The 14,630-nt window shown below is 41.6% G+C and overlaps 1 protein-coding gene across 6 annotated transcripts in view; it reads left to right on the forward strand.

The window, feature by feature from the left end:
* Positions 1-2,962: 2,962 nt before the first annotated feature.
* The window catches only part of LOC138966151 (nuclear factor 1 C-type-like), an 85,762-nt gene continuing 74,094 nt past the window's right edge, over positions 2,963-14,630 (forward strand). For 5 of the 6 annotated variants that reach the window (XM_070338265.1, XM_070338267.1, XM_070338269.1 and 2 more), the window contains exon 1: positions 2,963-3,169. In XM_070338265.1, the coding sequence (XP_070194366.1) occupies positions 3,161-3,169 (9 nt within the window). In that variant the 5' untranslated portion in view covers positions 2,963-3,160. Of the gene's footprint in view, positions 3,170-3,602; positions 3,750-14,630 lie in introns of those variants that run through there. The other variant, XM_070338266.1, reaches the window with a different exon arrangement.

The raw sequence follows: 14,630 nt of genomic DNA on the forward strand, positions 1-14,630 counted from the left end.
TGGCTTGCTTTAACTATCACATTCGAATGCCAAACAAATGATTTGTCATATAACGGTTATGCTTCGAAGTCCAAGTAACGCATATTGAGGGGCTTAGACTGCTTCAGAAGAACCTCCCTGACTTTACAAAGCATACAGATCAAGATTACCATTACGTTCGTGCAGCCGTTCATCGCGGCTGTTGGCACAGTGCTTCCAACTTACTGAAAAATCAAATGTCAAGTAGGCCTACCTGTGTTATATTTGTGCTTTATGGACAAGATCAAAACTTGTGTAGGCTGTTTGAGTGAGAGGTATGACTATTTTTCGCACAACAGCGGTTTTATATAGATCTTACAGTATGTGGACTAAGCTGTGTTGAACTAGATAAAGTACGGATTGCATTTTTATTTTGTTACCCGCCCCCTCCCGCCTACCACCAGCCCAGCCCATTTTCACATCCACACCTACATCCCCCTCCCCCATTTTTTTTTCCAAAAAATATGCAGGAGTTAATTTGGTCTGTACAGGTAAGCCTAAATGTACCTGGTAGCCTACATGCTAAATGCAATTTGGAAACGGTCGCACAACGATGTATAACCAACACGCGAATACTGCCGTGTTCAAGGGAAGGAACTGTGTGTGCCGCAAGCAGACAGAACGCCAACCATCATTGCACACCTTGGCTTGAAGTGCTGAATGTGCTAGCAGAGGCCGCATATCCCTCTACTCTGCAACAAGTACAGTGGCCACATACTTAGTACAGTGCGAAAGAATTAATGATCTAATCAGCAGTGATGAAGCTTCTAACAAAGACATATTCCGGGCCTCTCCATCAGTGTGCCCAATTAACTCTCCCCTGCCCCCCCCCCCCCCCTCCTCCATTCGGCTTTAAAAAAAATGATTGACACCTGAGAGCGTGGGGTGATGTTGCGGCATTCTCCGATGACAAAGTACTTGAAATAGCTTGAGGAACCAGCCAGTGTTTGTAAGCCGGCTTTTGAGGTTAAGAAGATCACTACGCAGAAACTTCTGCGTTCTAAAACTTCAACTTAAGTCAGGAATCTCAGTAGTACATACCCGGCGACGTAGGTTCTTGGTACGCTCAAACTGAAACTGGCTTCGTTTGTCATAATATACTGAAGAAGAACGATAACAAAAAGAACGATTGAAAAGAACTGCACTGAGCTTAACCACCACATGAAAGGCCCGCAAATAGTAGATGAAACAAAGTTTTAATTTTGTTGTAAAAGCGCTACGTACATTTTCCGTCTCAGGTTCCGTTGTTGGTAGAAATGATTGTTATTGAATGACAAACAAACAATTGAAAATGATAATACCGGGAGCAGGGACATTGAAAGGCATGGGTGTGAATATGATCAAAATCAGTATCGACCCGCGTCCCGGCCCGCCACATCTTGATGTCATACGGTGTTCACATCAAATAAAACTGTTGAGTGTTTAACTCGGTTATCTGAATAAATTAAGGAAAGCTATAATAAATATAACACTGGTTATCAATATTATTCTGCACGTACAATGGTGATTGACGGCGAAAAAGGTAGCCTACACGTACTAACGAAAGCTTCTGCCCGATGGCTCTTTCTTGGCCATGAACACCGCAGATAAACGTGACTGAAATACACAGGTATGGATGCAACAGACAAAACAGGTTGACGATAACTTGATACGTATGGGAATGAACGAGAAAAGGCATTCTTATAATAAATATGAAAAAAAAAGAAGTAAAAGGGATAAAGAAGAAGAGAACTTTGTATACATGTCATGATTGTAACCCTTGTTAAAATAAACTTATGTTTAAACCAAAGAAGAAGAGAAAACAAGCAGAGAAAAAAAGGCTTTGAAAAGGTTTCGTCACCGTGAAAAAAAGTTGAATCAATCGATCGATCAAACTACATGTTAAAAAAGAAAGAAGAAATAAAGATGATTTATTGCGAAAAAAAGGTCCGTCAGCGGTGCGTCGCCAAAGTTGTTTATCGTCGTGTATTGATTTGACGTCAAGTTAGGAACGCCGCTGGCCGACCTTTCAGTGGGCTTTTCATCACCCCGTCGCATCAATTCCGGATATTTTGACTACAAATTTTGAATAAAAAGTATTCACACATTACTTCAGTCATTGCTAAACTCTTTCCCGAATTTAGTTCAGTGAAAATAAACTTACTGTTTCGATGTTTATGAGCTTTAAAACGATGCGCTTCCGCTTATTTTATTTGTGTTTTGTTGTGGTTGTTTTTTTCAGTCTTCGGTTTTGACGTTACTTTTTTAATTACGGCATTTATAGGCCTACAAATAAAACTTGAAACTGGAAACATAGAACTCTTGTATTGTCACTAAACTTAACTTTAAAGGCATGGAGAGCATGTCTTGTATAAGCCCCTGCAAGTTTCAACTGTTTCGGGACGACAGCAGCGGTAGTGATCCGAGTCGGACTGGGGGCAAGTTTTCTGTTTCAAGCATCACAAAGTCAACACTGACCAGTGTCAGTCCTAGAGAGTGCAAGTTCCTCTGCATAATAGCCCGCATTGTTTGCAGCCCTGCCAGCATTTGTAAGGGCGGAAAGCACGTTAGCTGCTTGAATAGTGGACCACGTAAAGGGATAATCGGATTAGAGCACTGCGTTAATCCGCAAAGGTGGCCTCCCAGCCCTCGTTTCGATCCTCAATGAACGCACGCATGTGGGCGGGGCTTGTGTGGAGTGATACATATTGATCACGTGGAGCGACGTTTACTTTGACCCCATTTCCGCCTTGTACCTGAGTTTTTCTCCTTTCTTTTCTACGACAGCGTGTTTTGTGTTGAGAAGGATGGTTTTCTAGTCATCCTGTGCAGTTCCCACGAAAATGAAAACAACTTTTTCGTTAAAATCGAAGTGTCAATCTCTCAGTGGAGGCCACACACACTCACGTTTGATTGGCTGTTAAGGCGACATTGATATGCACACTTTCCAAAAATGGAAATCGACAACAACAATACCTCCATCTGCAAAACACACGAAGGAAGAGAGTGGGGCGCAGGAGGTGTCAGGAAGTGGCCTAATTTCGCATGAACTGTCCGTTTCTTCGCCGACCCCGTGTGTTTCTCAAGTTGTGAAGGCCACGTACATCCCAGAGACTATGAGAGAGACGGTATTCAGCAAACTCCATGGATAGTACGGTGGAAAATGACCATGGTAAGTTTTGTCCTGTTGCTCGATATTATGGAGAGGGCAAGGTGCTCCCTCGAGGCTGATTTAAAGCTTTGACACTTTGTTTTACTTTCGATTGTCGCGCAGCTATCTGTCTTACGCTTTCAGAATGGTCAGACCACGATCGGAGTGTACGTAAGCCAGTTTTGTTGCTAAAAATCGCCTTTTCTTTGGTGGACTATTTTCCAAGATGGCTGCCGTGTAGAGAGTCATGTTATGACGTGCTTCTTCAAACAGAATGTAGCTGACAAAATTTGACTTTGCTGAACAACATCGGTGGATAGCTTGCTTCTTTTCAAGTGAATTTTCGATGCTCGATTGTAGAGTGATGGGACGACCGTGAAGTGCGTGTACTGTGTGACTTGAAAAGTCGATTGACCCACGAACTGCGAGCTACTATGACTATGACTCGTATGAGGCGAGAATTCCAGTGGGGCAAGCACTTTTGGGGGGCTCGATTGGACTGGGGCAGTGGGGTTGTTCCTGCTTTCAAGCACCAACATGGAAGTCTTTGAATGGACTGATACCTCGACCACTGCACTCTCTCTGCACGGAAACGCTCATGGTAATAATATCTCCTTGCATTCCCTCTTGGGCCAGGAATGCAATTAATGTCCCAAGCTCCTGAATAGGGCAAGGTAGCAAGGGCTATCATTAGACTAGAGTAGCACTAGCAGTCGCTGTACATGTTCACTGTACTAGCAGTACTATTCACTAGTGGCAGTGCAGTCAGGATTGCATCAGTACTAGTAATAAAGTTCCTGGTAGTGTCAGAGTACTGAATTACTGATCAAGTTACTTTCAGAAACCTGAGCCTGGTGACAAGTGGTGTTTGCGGCTTTCAGGTTTTCACTTTGGGCACCATGCACCACCACCACTACTTCTATACTACCTTAGGCTCAGGTGTACTTCAACTGACTATACCACAATTTTACAGCAGTAACACACCTTATAGGTGTTTCAAGCTCTCGCATGCTAAACTTCAAAGCACCGCAAAGCATGTGGATCTGCTATCTCGCGAGAGCTGCGAAGGCTGATGTTCGAAGTTCTCGCGACTTTCGAAGAATAACGAATAGCATGTGTCGCGAGTTCTGCTTCAATACCTAAAAGGTCTAATATTAACCTGATTGTCAAAGGGGCGGTGTTTTTTTAACATGATTATTGTCTGTAATGTAATGGCACTCGACACATAATTCAGAAGTTTAAAGATAAAATGTTCAGCTGTGTCACTGCGGTTATAAAATTGCTGACATTACAACTTTCTGCTTGCTGTAGAAAATGCGGTGTGTAAAATGACACATGAATGCGGGGGGCGGGAGGGTCAGTGTTCCCCTTTCTGTCTCAGTTGTTGCAATCAGACATCTCAGTATCAGTGTATCACTGTATGATAACTAAAACTAAGTAACAGAAATGTTGAAGTTTGAAGAGAGCAATTGAGTCTTATTTTTGTGAATGTTGGCTTGCTACCCTGCTTTTAGCTTAGAACTAAGAAGCTCTCTCCTGGTCTAACATACACCTGATTTTAGTGTTGCTGCTGGTGACATATAATTTGCAATATTATACTATTAGTATTGCACATGCAGAAACATGAAGCTATTGACAGGGTTCATATTTTACTACTACTACTGTAGTGTACACGCTTGATTATGATTTTATGTAACAATGTAGCTGTGCCTTAGTACACGTATGTTTTCTTAATAATCTTATTGCACGCCCTCAGTCACACTTCGCTTGTGCACGCACACGTGTCTGCGCACACATACTGTTCTCACAAGCTCACACATACACAAGTATGTGCTTGAAGTGACGCGTTTTTGTGCTTTGTGAAAATACACGTATATCTGTGTTGCGTTGGGTTAGTGACGGAACACCACAGTAGGGGTATTATTCTTTTGAAGTCAGTTTTTCTCAAGAAAAGGACATGAACCTTTGGTGTTTTGACAAGAATGAAACATGAATGCATAGTTTGTCAACGTAAAAAAGACACCACCTTTCATCCTCTGCATATGATTATGTGTCCTTCCGCTCATGACATAAGTATCTGTTGTCATGGTCCTTTGAAGTTGTTGTTTTTCCAGAATTTGTAACAGTTATTCACTGGTGAAATGGTACATTGTAAAAGAGGAACTATCTTCAGTATAGGTTCACTTGCGCAGTTCACCTTGGTGATGCAAGGGGAATTTTTTTATAGATCTTTTCATTGAAAGGGAAACCTGACACTTCGCTGCTTCGCTGAAATTTTTTAAATTTTGAGGTGTAATGTTGATCGCTTGGCGTTGTGAGCTGCAATTTGGATGAAAGTGGAAAGAATACAGATGGTAAGTTTGTTTGCTGATAATGATATTAATCGTTGAGTAAGAATAGAGATCTATGCAGACTTTTTCTGCTGAGTTTCTCAGTATGTTTACTTAAAATCAAGCCTAGTACATGTGTACTGGTAGTGTAAGCTGATGTTAAGTCATGCATGAAAATTGCTGCTCGTGCAGTTTTACTTCAGTTTCATCGTTGTTATGGTTTTTGAGATATTAGTTATTACTCATTTACTGCTTGTTATGCATGCCTGTCTGATTGAAATTGGGAGGGGTTCGTGGAAGAGAAAAAAGTTTAGGAAGGAAATTAAGACATTCCTTATCTTCATAATAGTTAACATGTTGGTGCACTTAAGTTCAAACAAAATTTTTGTTTTGTTTTGTTTTTTTGTCATATGATTTTTATTGAGTCACTTGAGAAAAAGTGACTCTATGTAATCGGTCAGTGTTAGTCTGTCCGGCCGGCCGTCCGGCCGGCCGTCCGTAGACACCACCTTAACGTTGGACTTTTCTCGGAAACTATCAAAGCGATCCGGCTCATATTTTGTTTAGTCGTGACCTCCAATGACCTCTACACTTTAACGATGGTTTCGTTGACCTTTGACCTTTTTCAAGGTCACAGGTCAGCGTCAAAGGAAAAATTAGACATTTTATATCTTTGACAAAGTTCATCGGATGTGATTGAAACTTTGTAGGATTATTCTTTACATCAAAGTATTTACATCTGTAGCCTTTTACGAACGTTATCAGAAAAACAAGGGAGATAACTAGCCTTTTCTGTTCGGCAACACACAACTTAACGTTGGGCTTTTCTCGGAAACTATAAAAGTGACCGGGCTCAAATTTTATGTGAACGTGACTCCCAGTGACCTCTACACTTTGACGTCTGCTTTGGTGACTTTTGACCTTTTTCAAGGTCACAGGTATGTCTTGAAGGAAAAAAATTGAAATATCATATCTCTGAAACTATTCATCGGATTTGATTCAAACTTTATAGGATTATTCTTTACATCAAATTATTTACATCTGTATTGTGTTGTGAATAGCAATTTCTTCCTGTCCATCTGATGCCTCATATAATATTCAGAACTGCGAAAGTGACTCGATCGAGCGTTTGCTCTTCTTGTTAATATTATTATGCATTTTTGATTGTAGTTGTTTTTAGGAGGAAGCCGGGGAACCGAAAAATGATGAGTTTGCATAATAGTTAATACATTACCTAATAACTTATGAGCTAACAAAAAAAAAAAAGAAGCTCTGTATTCTTCACACAAATTCCAGCTGTCTCGCTCTACTCAGACAGCTGGTGTAGGGTTTTAAATTGAGGGCAAACAGTGTTGCCTGATTTTATGGCTGTGGTAGTGAACACAGCTTGTCATTACCATATGACAAGGCCTTGCTAAGAAACGCTGTGGTGTCACTGAAGGAATGCTGACAGTTTGGTGTCAACATGACAACATTTAATGTCTACAAACAAATCCTGTCCTATGGCTTACTGTAGTGTGTGTGTGTGGGGGGGGGGGAGTTGTATGTCAGGTCTGACTAGAACTTTTCACTTCTACTCATTCACTCAGCTGCAGTGTCTCTTTAAACAGATTTATTGTCAGTAGGCCTCCAGCTTTGTTTGAAGTTTACACTGCAGACCAATTCAGCCGTTCATGATCAGTGTCCTTAATGGTGAATAAATCATTAAATGACTGTGAGTACTTTGAAAACTTGCGGTTGCACAGTACCTGACTATGACTTACTTTCTGGACACAAACATATAAAGTATAATCTCACCAAGTTGCCCGTTGAAATTAAAATGAACAGTGTATGGCAGTACGGGCCATTTTTAGGTTGTATGCAATTTGCAAAGTAATCTTTCACACTTCCAGAATGAGGATATTAGGTCTACATGAACTGTTCATCACTTCACTTCATGGTTCAGTGAACAAACATTCTCCTTACTGTTTCTCAGCCAAGCTTAGTGACTTTTTGAAGATCAAAGAGGGGGTCCGATTAAAGCAAAGGATGTTGTCTAGTCTGCTGAGCAGAGCAGCCTTGTCACCCACTTACCATCATACTGTGTCACTACAGTGGAACCCCCCCTTCATTTAGGCCTAAAAAAAAAAATAAAAATAGGTGTGGTTACGGTAACCCGACCTACCCTATTTTTAGGGGCCGACCCTATGACTTTTTATTACATTTGTCAAAAAAAAAAACAAAAAAAACCAGTGCAGAAAACGCAATGAAAGCGAAAGCGCTCGAGTCGCACACTTATTTCCCTGTCAAGTAGGTTTAATTTGTACACATTAGATTTAGAAAAAAAAGTATAAAAAAAAAGTGATTGCCTACCTTCCTACCCTATTTGTTTTGGCTATGTTACCTTAACCACACCTATTTTAATTTTTGGCCTTAGTTTAAGACTTTCGAAATGCTTTCAACTTAAGACCTTACTTTTTCAGACATTTCTGTTCATTACCTCTGTAAATTGTTTACCACCATGTAAAGACTCCCTCCTTTTTCAGGCATTTCTGTTCATTACCTCTGTAAATTGTTTACCACCATGTAAAGACTCCCTCCTTTTTCAGGCCTGATTCATGTCAGATTGTCTTATGTCTTAAGTTAAAGGGGGGTGGGTGGGGGAGGCGGGAGGAGAGGGCACTGTACTCACATTGGTGTGACTGTGCAGGCAGACTTCCCCCTTTACAGCTCATCACTGTATGTCAACTGATGAGCAGACAGAGTGTGTGGAGTACAGCAGGCTAGCTTCTAGAAGTGAAGTGTACTTGATGCCTAGTGTTGACAGTTTGGCTCCACTGTGGCCATATTGCTGACATTTTGCCACCATCATAACCGCAGCCTCACAGAGAATCATTATGGTAGAGTAGAGTTGTCATTGATGTGTCATACTACATGGATCTGAAGTCTGTTGGGACATACCCACGTTGTGCAGAAGTGCATTACATTGATATATTTCATATTATTATAATTATTATATATATCAATTATCATATATGAATCTGATTAGGACATCATGAGATTTGAACTTGATGTAAGGTGTAAAAGTGTCTAAGCGAATCGTGGTTCCGCATGGTGGAATGGCATTGTCTTTGCGAATTTGCAGTAACGTCTTAGCTTTGTTGTCTTGTCAGTAATTAGTGTTGCAATGTGCATTCAGTGTTGACATTATGAGTGGGTCACTGGGTATTGGCCAGGGCTTGTCCAAATAAGTTGTAGGTCAGCTTCTTCAAGGTCCATTGTCCCTGTTGTCTGATGTGAGTGTGCCCTGACATTGACCACAGGACGACCTGGGTGTCTGTGAAAGTCTGCTGTCACCTTTTGGTCATGAGATAACTGTCTGGTATGAACAAAGGGATGTATGGAGTACCCACGTTTCTGTTGTTACATAGACACATTCCAGTGGTAAGCTAGGTCTGATGGAAATATAAGAGTGAGGAATAATAGGAAGAGGAAATGTTGCTTGAGGACAATAGAAATGTGGTGATGGGAGGACGCTCTTGGTGTCACTGTCAGTCGGCCCAACTTGTCCACACACTGTATAGGAGTGCCTTTCATACAGTCAGACTCATAGTTCGGTAACATTTTAATTGTACACTAAGGGAGCACAGAAGGTGTCCTTTAAGTCGCGCTCTATTGAGAGGCGTCTTTTCTTAGGACTAGGCCTACATGCCATTATTGCCAGTGTACATTGTCCTTGGTAAAGGTTGTTACTTGTATGATGTGCAAGCAGTCTTGTTGGGGTCAAATGATGAGCTGTGATATATTGTGTTCTTCACAGCCACATGTCAGGTTCGCGTTGTCCTGTCCTAACGTTACATTGTAGCTGTTCTTTGACGTCTCCGAAGCCCGCGTCTCGTGTTGCAGGATTGCATGTTGCACGATCTCAGTCAAGGAGGTGTGTCTGGGCAAATTGTGTTCATAGTGTCCCGCGTTTACACAGTGGTGCGTGTAGTGCAACACGAGGACCGATAGAGGACGGTGCCTCCTACTCCCAGTAAAGGGTACCTGTGGTCTCTCAAGCTATAAAATCGACTAAAGAATACCAGTATACCAGTCATTTTGAATGTCGTTAAAGGTCTGTTCATCACAGATACCACTCTGTCACGCTCGGTTTGGCGCATTGTTTCAAAGTCTGCTTTAGTATAGTGTGTCCAAAGTGATTGTGATGGTATCTGTCTCGTGACACTACGGCTCCAGTCCCGCTTAGCGTTGTGACAGGTTCCAGTCATCACACTCACAACAGTGGCGGCGACTTTTGTTCCCCGTCCCTTGTTGCTGTAAGGCCATGTCCCAATGTCAGGCCCTCACAGAGCTAAACCCGGTGGTTGACCTTCCCCGAACACCTTGCCTGTTGACCTGCAGTGGGCTGTGACCGAGGCGTTTCAATCCCCGTGAAGCTAAACCCTCTGTGTCTTCCCGAGCCGCCCCAGGCCATTGTGTAAGGCACGCGAGGGGGTGGCAGGGGTCAGTCAGGACTTTGTCCCAAGTGTTGTATACTGTTACTGGTTCCACTGTGCAATATGTATATCACATACGGTAGACTCACTAAATATCGCGTTTCTCTACGAGTCTGAAGCACGCCTGAAAAATAAGTTTGTGAGTTCGTCCCAACCGTGTATATTTTTACCGGTTCCAGTTTGCAGTATTTAAGCTACATGCCGGTCCAGAAGAGAAACGCAATGTTTTAACGAGCTTGATATACATGTACAAACAAAACCAAGGTAGATATAGCCCAGAAGCCCTTAGTCGTTGGGAAACTTCTTTTTACATTTAGTCAAGTTTTGACTAAATGTTTTAACATAGAGGGGGGAATCGAGACGAGGGTCGTGGCGTATGTGTGTGTGTGTGTCTGTGTAGAGCGATTCAGAGTAAACTACTGGACCGATCTTTATGAAATTTTTCATGAGAGTTCCTGGGTATGATATCCCCATATGTTGTTTTTTTTAACATTTTTTCGATAAATGTCTTTGATGACGTCATATCCGGCATTTTGTAAAAGTTGAGGCGGCACTGTCACACCCTCATTTTTCAATCAAATTGATTGAAATTTTGGCCAAGCAATCTTCGACGAAGGCCGGACTTTGGTATTGCATTTCAGCTTGGAGGCTTAAACATTAATTAATGACTTTGGTCATTAAAAATCTGAAAATTGTAATTAAAATATTTTTATAAAACGATCCAAAATTACGTTTATCGTATTCTTCATCATTTTCTAATTCCAAAAACATATAAATATGTTATATTCGGATTAAAAACAAGCTCTGAAAAGTAAAAATATGAAAATTATGATTAAAATTAAATTTCCGAAATCAATATAAAAGCAATTTCATCTTATTCCTTGTCCGTTCCTGATTCCAAAAACATATAGATAGTATATGTTTGGATTAAAAACACGTTCAGAAAGTTAACAAGTCGCGTAAGGCGAAAATACAACATTTAGTCAAGTAGCTGTCGAACTCACAGGATAAAATCAGACGCAATGCAACGCAGCAAGACCGTATACTCCTAGCATCGTCAGTCCACCGCGCACGGCAAAGGCAGTGAAATTGACAAGAAGAGCGGGGTAGTACTTGCGCTGAGAAGGATAGCACGCTTTTCTGTACCTCTGTTCGTTTTAACTTTCTGAGCGTGTTTTTTTATCCAAACATATCATATCTATATGTTTTTGGAATCAGGAACCGACAAGGAATAAGATAAAAGTGTTTTTAAATTGATTTTAAAAATTTACTTTTGATCATAATTTTTATATATTTAATTTTCAGAGCTTGTTTTTAATCCAAATATAACATATTTATATGATTTTGGAATCAGCCAAAAATGGAAAATAAGATGAACGTAAATTTGAATCGTTTTATAAAATTTTTTTTTTTTTTACAATTTTTAGATTTTTAATGACCAAAGTCATTAATTAATTTTTAAGCCACCAAGCTGAAATGCAATACCGAAGTCCGGGCTTCGTCGAAGATTACTTGACCAAAATTTCAACCAATTTGGTTGAAAAATGAGAGCGTGACAGTGCCACCTCAACTTTCACGAAAAGCCGGATATGACGTCATCAAAGACATTTATCAAAAAAAAAGAAAAAAATGTTCGGGGATATCAATCCCAGGAACTCTCATGTCAAATTTCATAAAGATCGGTCCAGTAGTTTGGTCTGAATCGCTCTACACACACGCACGCACGCACGCGCACACACACACACACACACACACACACACACACACACACACACACACACACACACACACACATACACCACGACCCTCGTTTCGATTCCCCCTCGATGTTAAAACATTTAGTCAAAACTTGACTAAATGTAAAAAGAATAGAGATATAGAAAAGCGTGCTATCCTCCTCAGCGCAACCGCTACCGCGCTTTTCTGGATTGTTAATTTCACTGCCTTTGCCACGAGCGGTGGACAGACGATGCTACGAGTGTACGGTCTTGCGGAAAAAATGCAATGCGTTCAGTTTCATTCTGTGAGTTCGACTGAGCTTGACTAAATGTTGTATTTTCGCCTTACGCGACTTGTTGTTCTAACCTTGAACGGTTGAAAAGTGGCGGGTGGTGTTCATCTCTTCCTTGCTGCTTCCTATTACCCAAACCCCCAAAGAGGATGAGGTACCAACTCCCACTCCCAGCTTAGTTCTGAACTTCTCGGACTGAATGTCCGATAACAGTGTATGACTTCCGAAGTGGAGATCGAACACGATCCATCTGCGCGAGGCTTCTGGTCTTGAAGTACAAACACAACATAAGCGCAAGATGGTACTCTTAGAAAAAAACATGTACTCAAATAGGCGAATTCCGTAATAAATAACTCTGTCGGGAACGACGTTAAACACCAAATAAAGAAAGAACTCTGTCGGGTTTGTGTGGGTTGTAAAAAAGTGAATGCCCGTGCTGTTTACTCAGACAAACATTGGAGGGGCCAATCGCTAGCGAGGGGTGTGTCGGAAACACGTGGACAGGAGCGTGTGTGAAGTTATTTGTCAGAGGAAAAGCAAGGGCATTCACTCTTTCACAACCCATACAAACCCGACGGATTTTTTTTCCGAAAATCATCGATTCTTGACCTCGTGTGTGCGGTCCCTAATCAGTTGAACCCGAAGTCGACTTCGCGAAGACTCAACGAAGTCTTTTTACCGAAAACTTTGCCAATGCTTCATGCCGCCAGCTTCGCGAAGTTAACTTCGCCCAATTAATGTGACGCTTTATTAAACAGCCGAACGAATTTCATGACTCCCTGGACAGTCTCTTGTTGCGGTTTGTTACTTGATCAGTATGAATCTATGATTCTTCTTCTTCTGCGTTCGTGGGCTGAAACTCCCACGTACACTCGTGTTTTTTTGCACGAGTGAAATTTTACGTGTATGACCGTTTTTTACCCCGCCATTTAGGCAGCCATACGCCGTTTTCGGAGGAAGCATGCTGGGTATTTTCGTGTTTCTATAACCCACCGAACTCTGACATGGATTACAGGATCTTTTTCGTGCGCACGGGGGTGTTCGGACACCGAGGAGAGTCTGCACACAAAGTTGACTCTGAGAAATAAATCTCTCGCCGAATGTGGGGACGAACTCACGCTGACAGCGGCCAACTCAGGATACAAATCCAGCGCGCAACCAACTGAGCAACATCCCCGCTGAATCTATAATCATTTTGATATACATGTATGCGGTATGCCCAAGAGCATACATACAAGATCCCGGCTCGTATGGTGAAGGGGCGAGCTGGATATTGATTTTGATAGACAGGCTTATGTACACCAAGTATACAGCGTGCGTGTAGGTACGTGTCTCTTTATGCATACGTGGGCACAACGTGCCGTGGTCAGCTTATGGGCCTTTAATGCTCGTGTGAAACTGCATTTTCACGGCCACTTTAATGGATCCTGGTTTAAAACAAGCGAATAATGTATGGGCAGCTGTCGGTGTCAATACCAGCTGATTCAGCAGCGAATTTTTCGTAGCAAGAATGCAGTAGGAAGTTCAGTTATATTGGGTTTAATGAGGTCGTATTGATTCCGTTTTGTCTAGGAAAAGGGAACTCGGTCAAAGCTTGTATTTGTTTGGTCCTGACATGGACCGCGGAGCGGATGTTAATTAGTCAAAGACTGGGGTATTGTGTTGAAAGTATTTTGGTGCTTGTCGTAATCCGTCTTGTCGGTCGCTACCGGGAGACTTGAGAAGTTTTCTGGCGTTGTACGGTAGTACCCCCCCCCCCCCCCCCCCCCTTTTAGGACCTCAAGTCTGAACAAGTCGCGTAAGGCGAAATTACTACATTTAGTCAAGCTGTGGAACTCACAGAATGAAACTGAACACACTGCATTTTTTTAACAATGACCGTAGTCCGCCGCTCGTGCAAAACGCAGTGAAACTGACGAGTCTGTTTAGCGCAGTAGTGGTTTCGCTGTGCTGCATAGCACGCTTTACTGCACCTCTCTTCGTTTGAACTTTCTGAGCGTGTTTTTAATCCAAACATATTATATCTATATGTTTTTGGAATCAGGAACCGACAAGGAATAAGATGGAATTGTTTTTAAATCGATTTCGGAAATTTAGTTTTGATCATAATTTTTATATTTCTAATTTTCAGAGCTTGTTTTTAATCCGAATATAACATATTGATATGTTTTTGGAATCAGAAAATGATGAAGAATAAGATGAACGTAGTTTTGGATCGATTTATAAAAAAAGAATTTTAATTACAATTTTCAGATTTTTAATGACCAAAGTCATTAATTAAATTTTAAGCCTCCAAGCTAAAATGCAATATCGAAGTCCGGCCTTCGTCGAAGATTGCTTTGCCAAATTTTCAATCAATTTGATTGAAAAATGAGGGTGTGACAGTGCCGCCTCAACTTATACAAAATGCCGGATATGACGTCATCAAAGACATTTATTGAAAAAATAAAACAAAACGTCCGGGGATATCACTCCCAGGAACTCTCATGTCAAAGTTCATAAAGATCGGTCCGGCAGTTTAGTCTGAATCGCTCTACACACACAGACAGACAGACAGACAGACAGACAGACACACACACACACACACACACACACACACACACACACACACACACACACACACACACACACACACAGACACACACACGCACATACACCACGAC

The sequence above is a fragment of the Littorina saxatilis genome, linkage group LG5, assembly GCF_037325665.1.
Source record: "Littorina saxatilis isolate snail1 linkage group LG5, US_GU_Lsax_2.0, whole genome shotgun sequence".
In the NCBI taxonomy this organism is placed as follows: Eukaryota; Metazoa; Mollusca; class Gastropoda; order Littorinimorpha; family Littorinidae; genus Littorina; species Littorina saxatilis.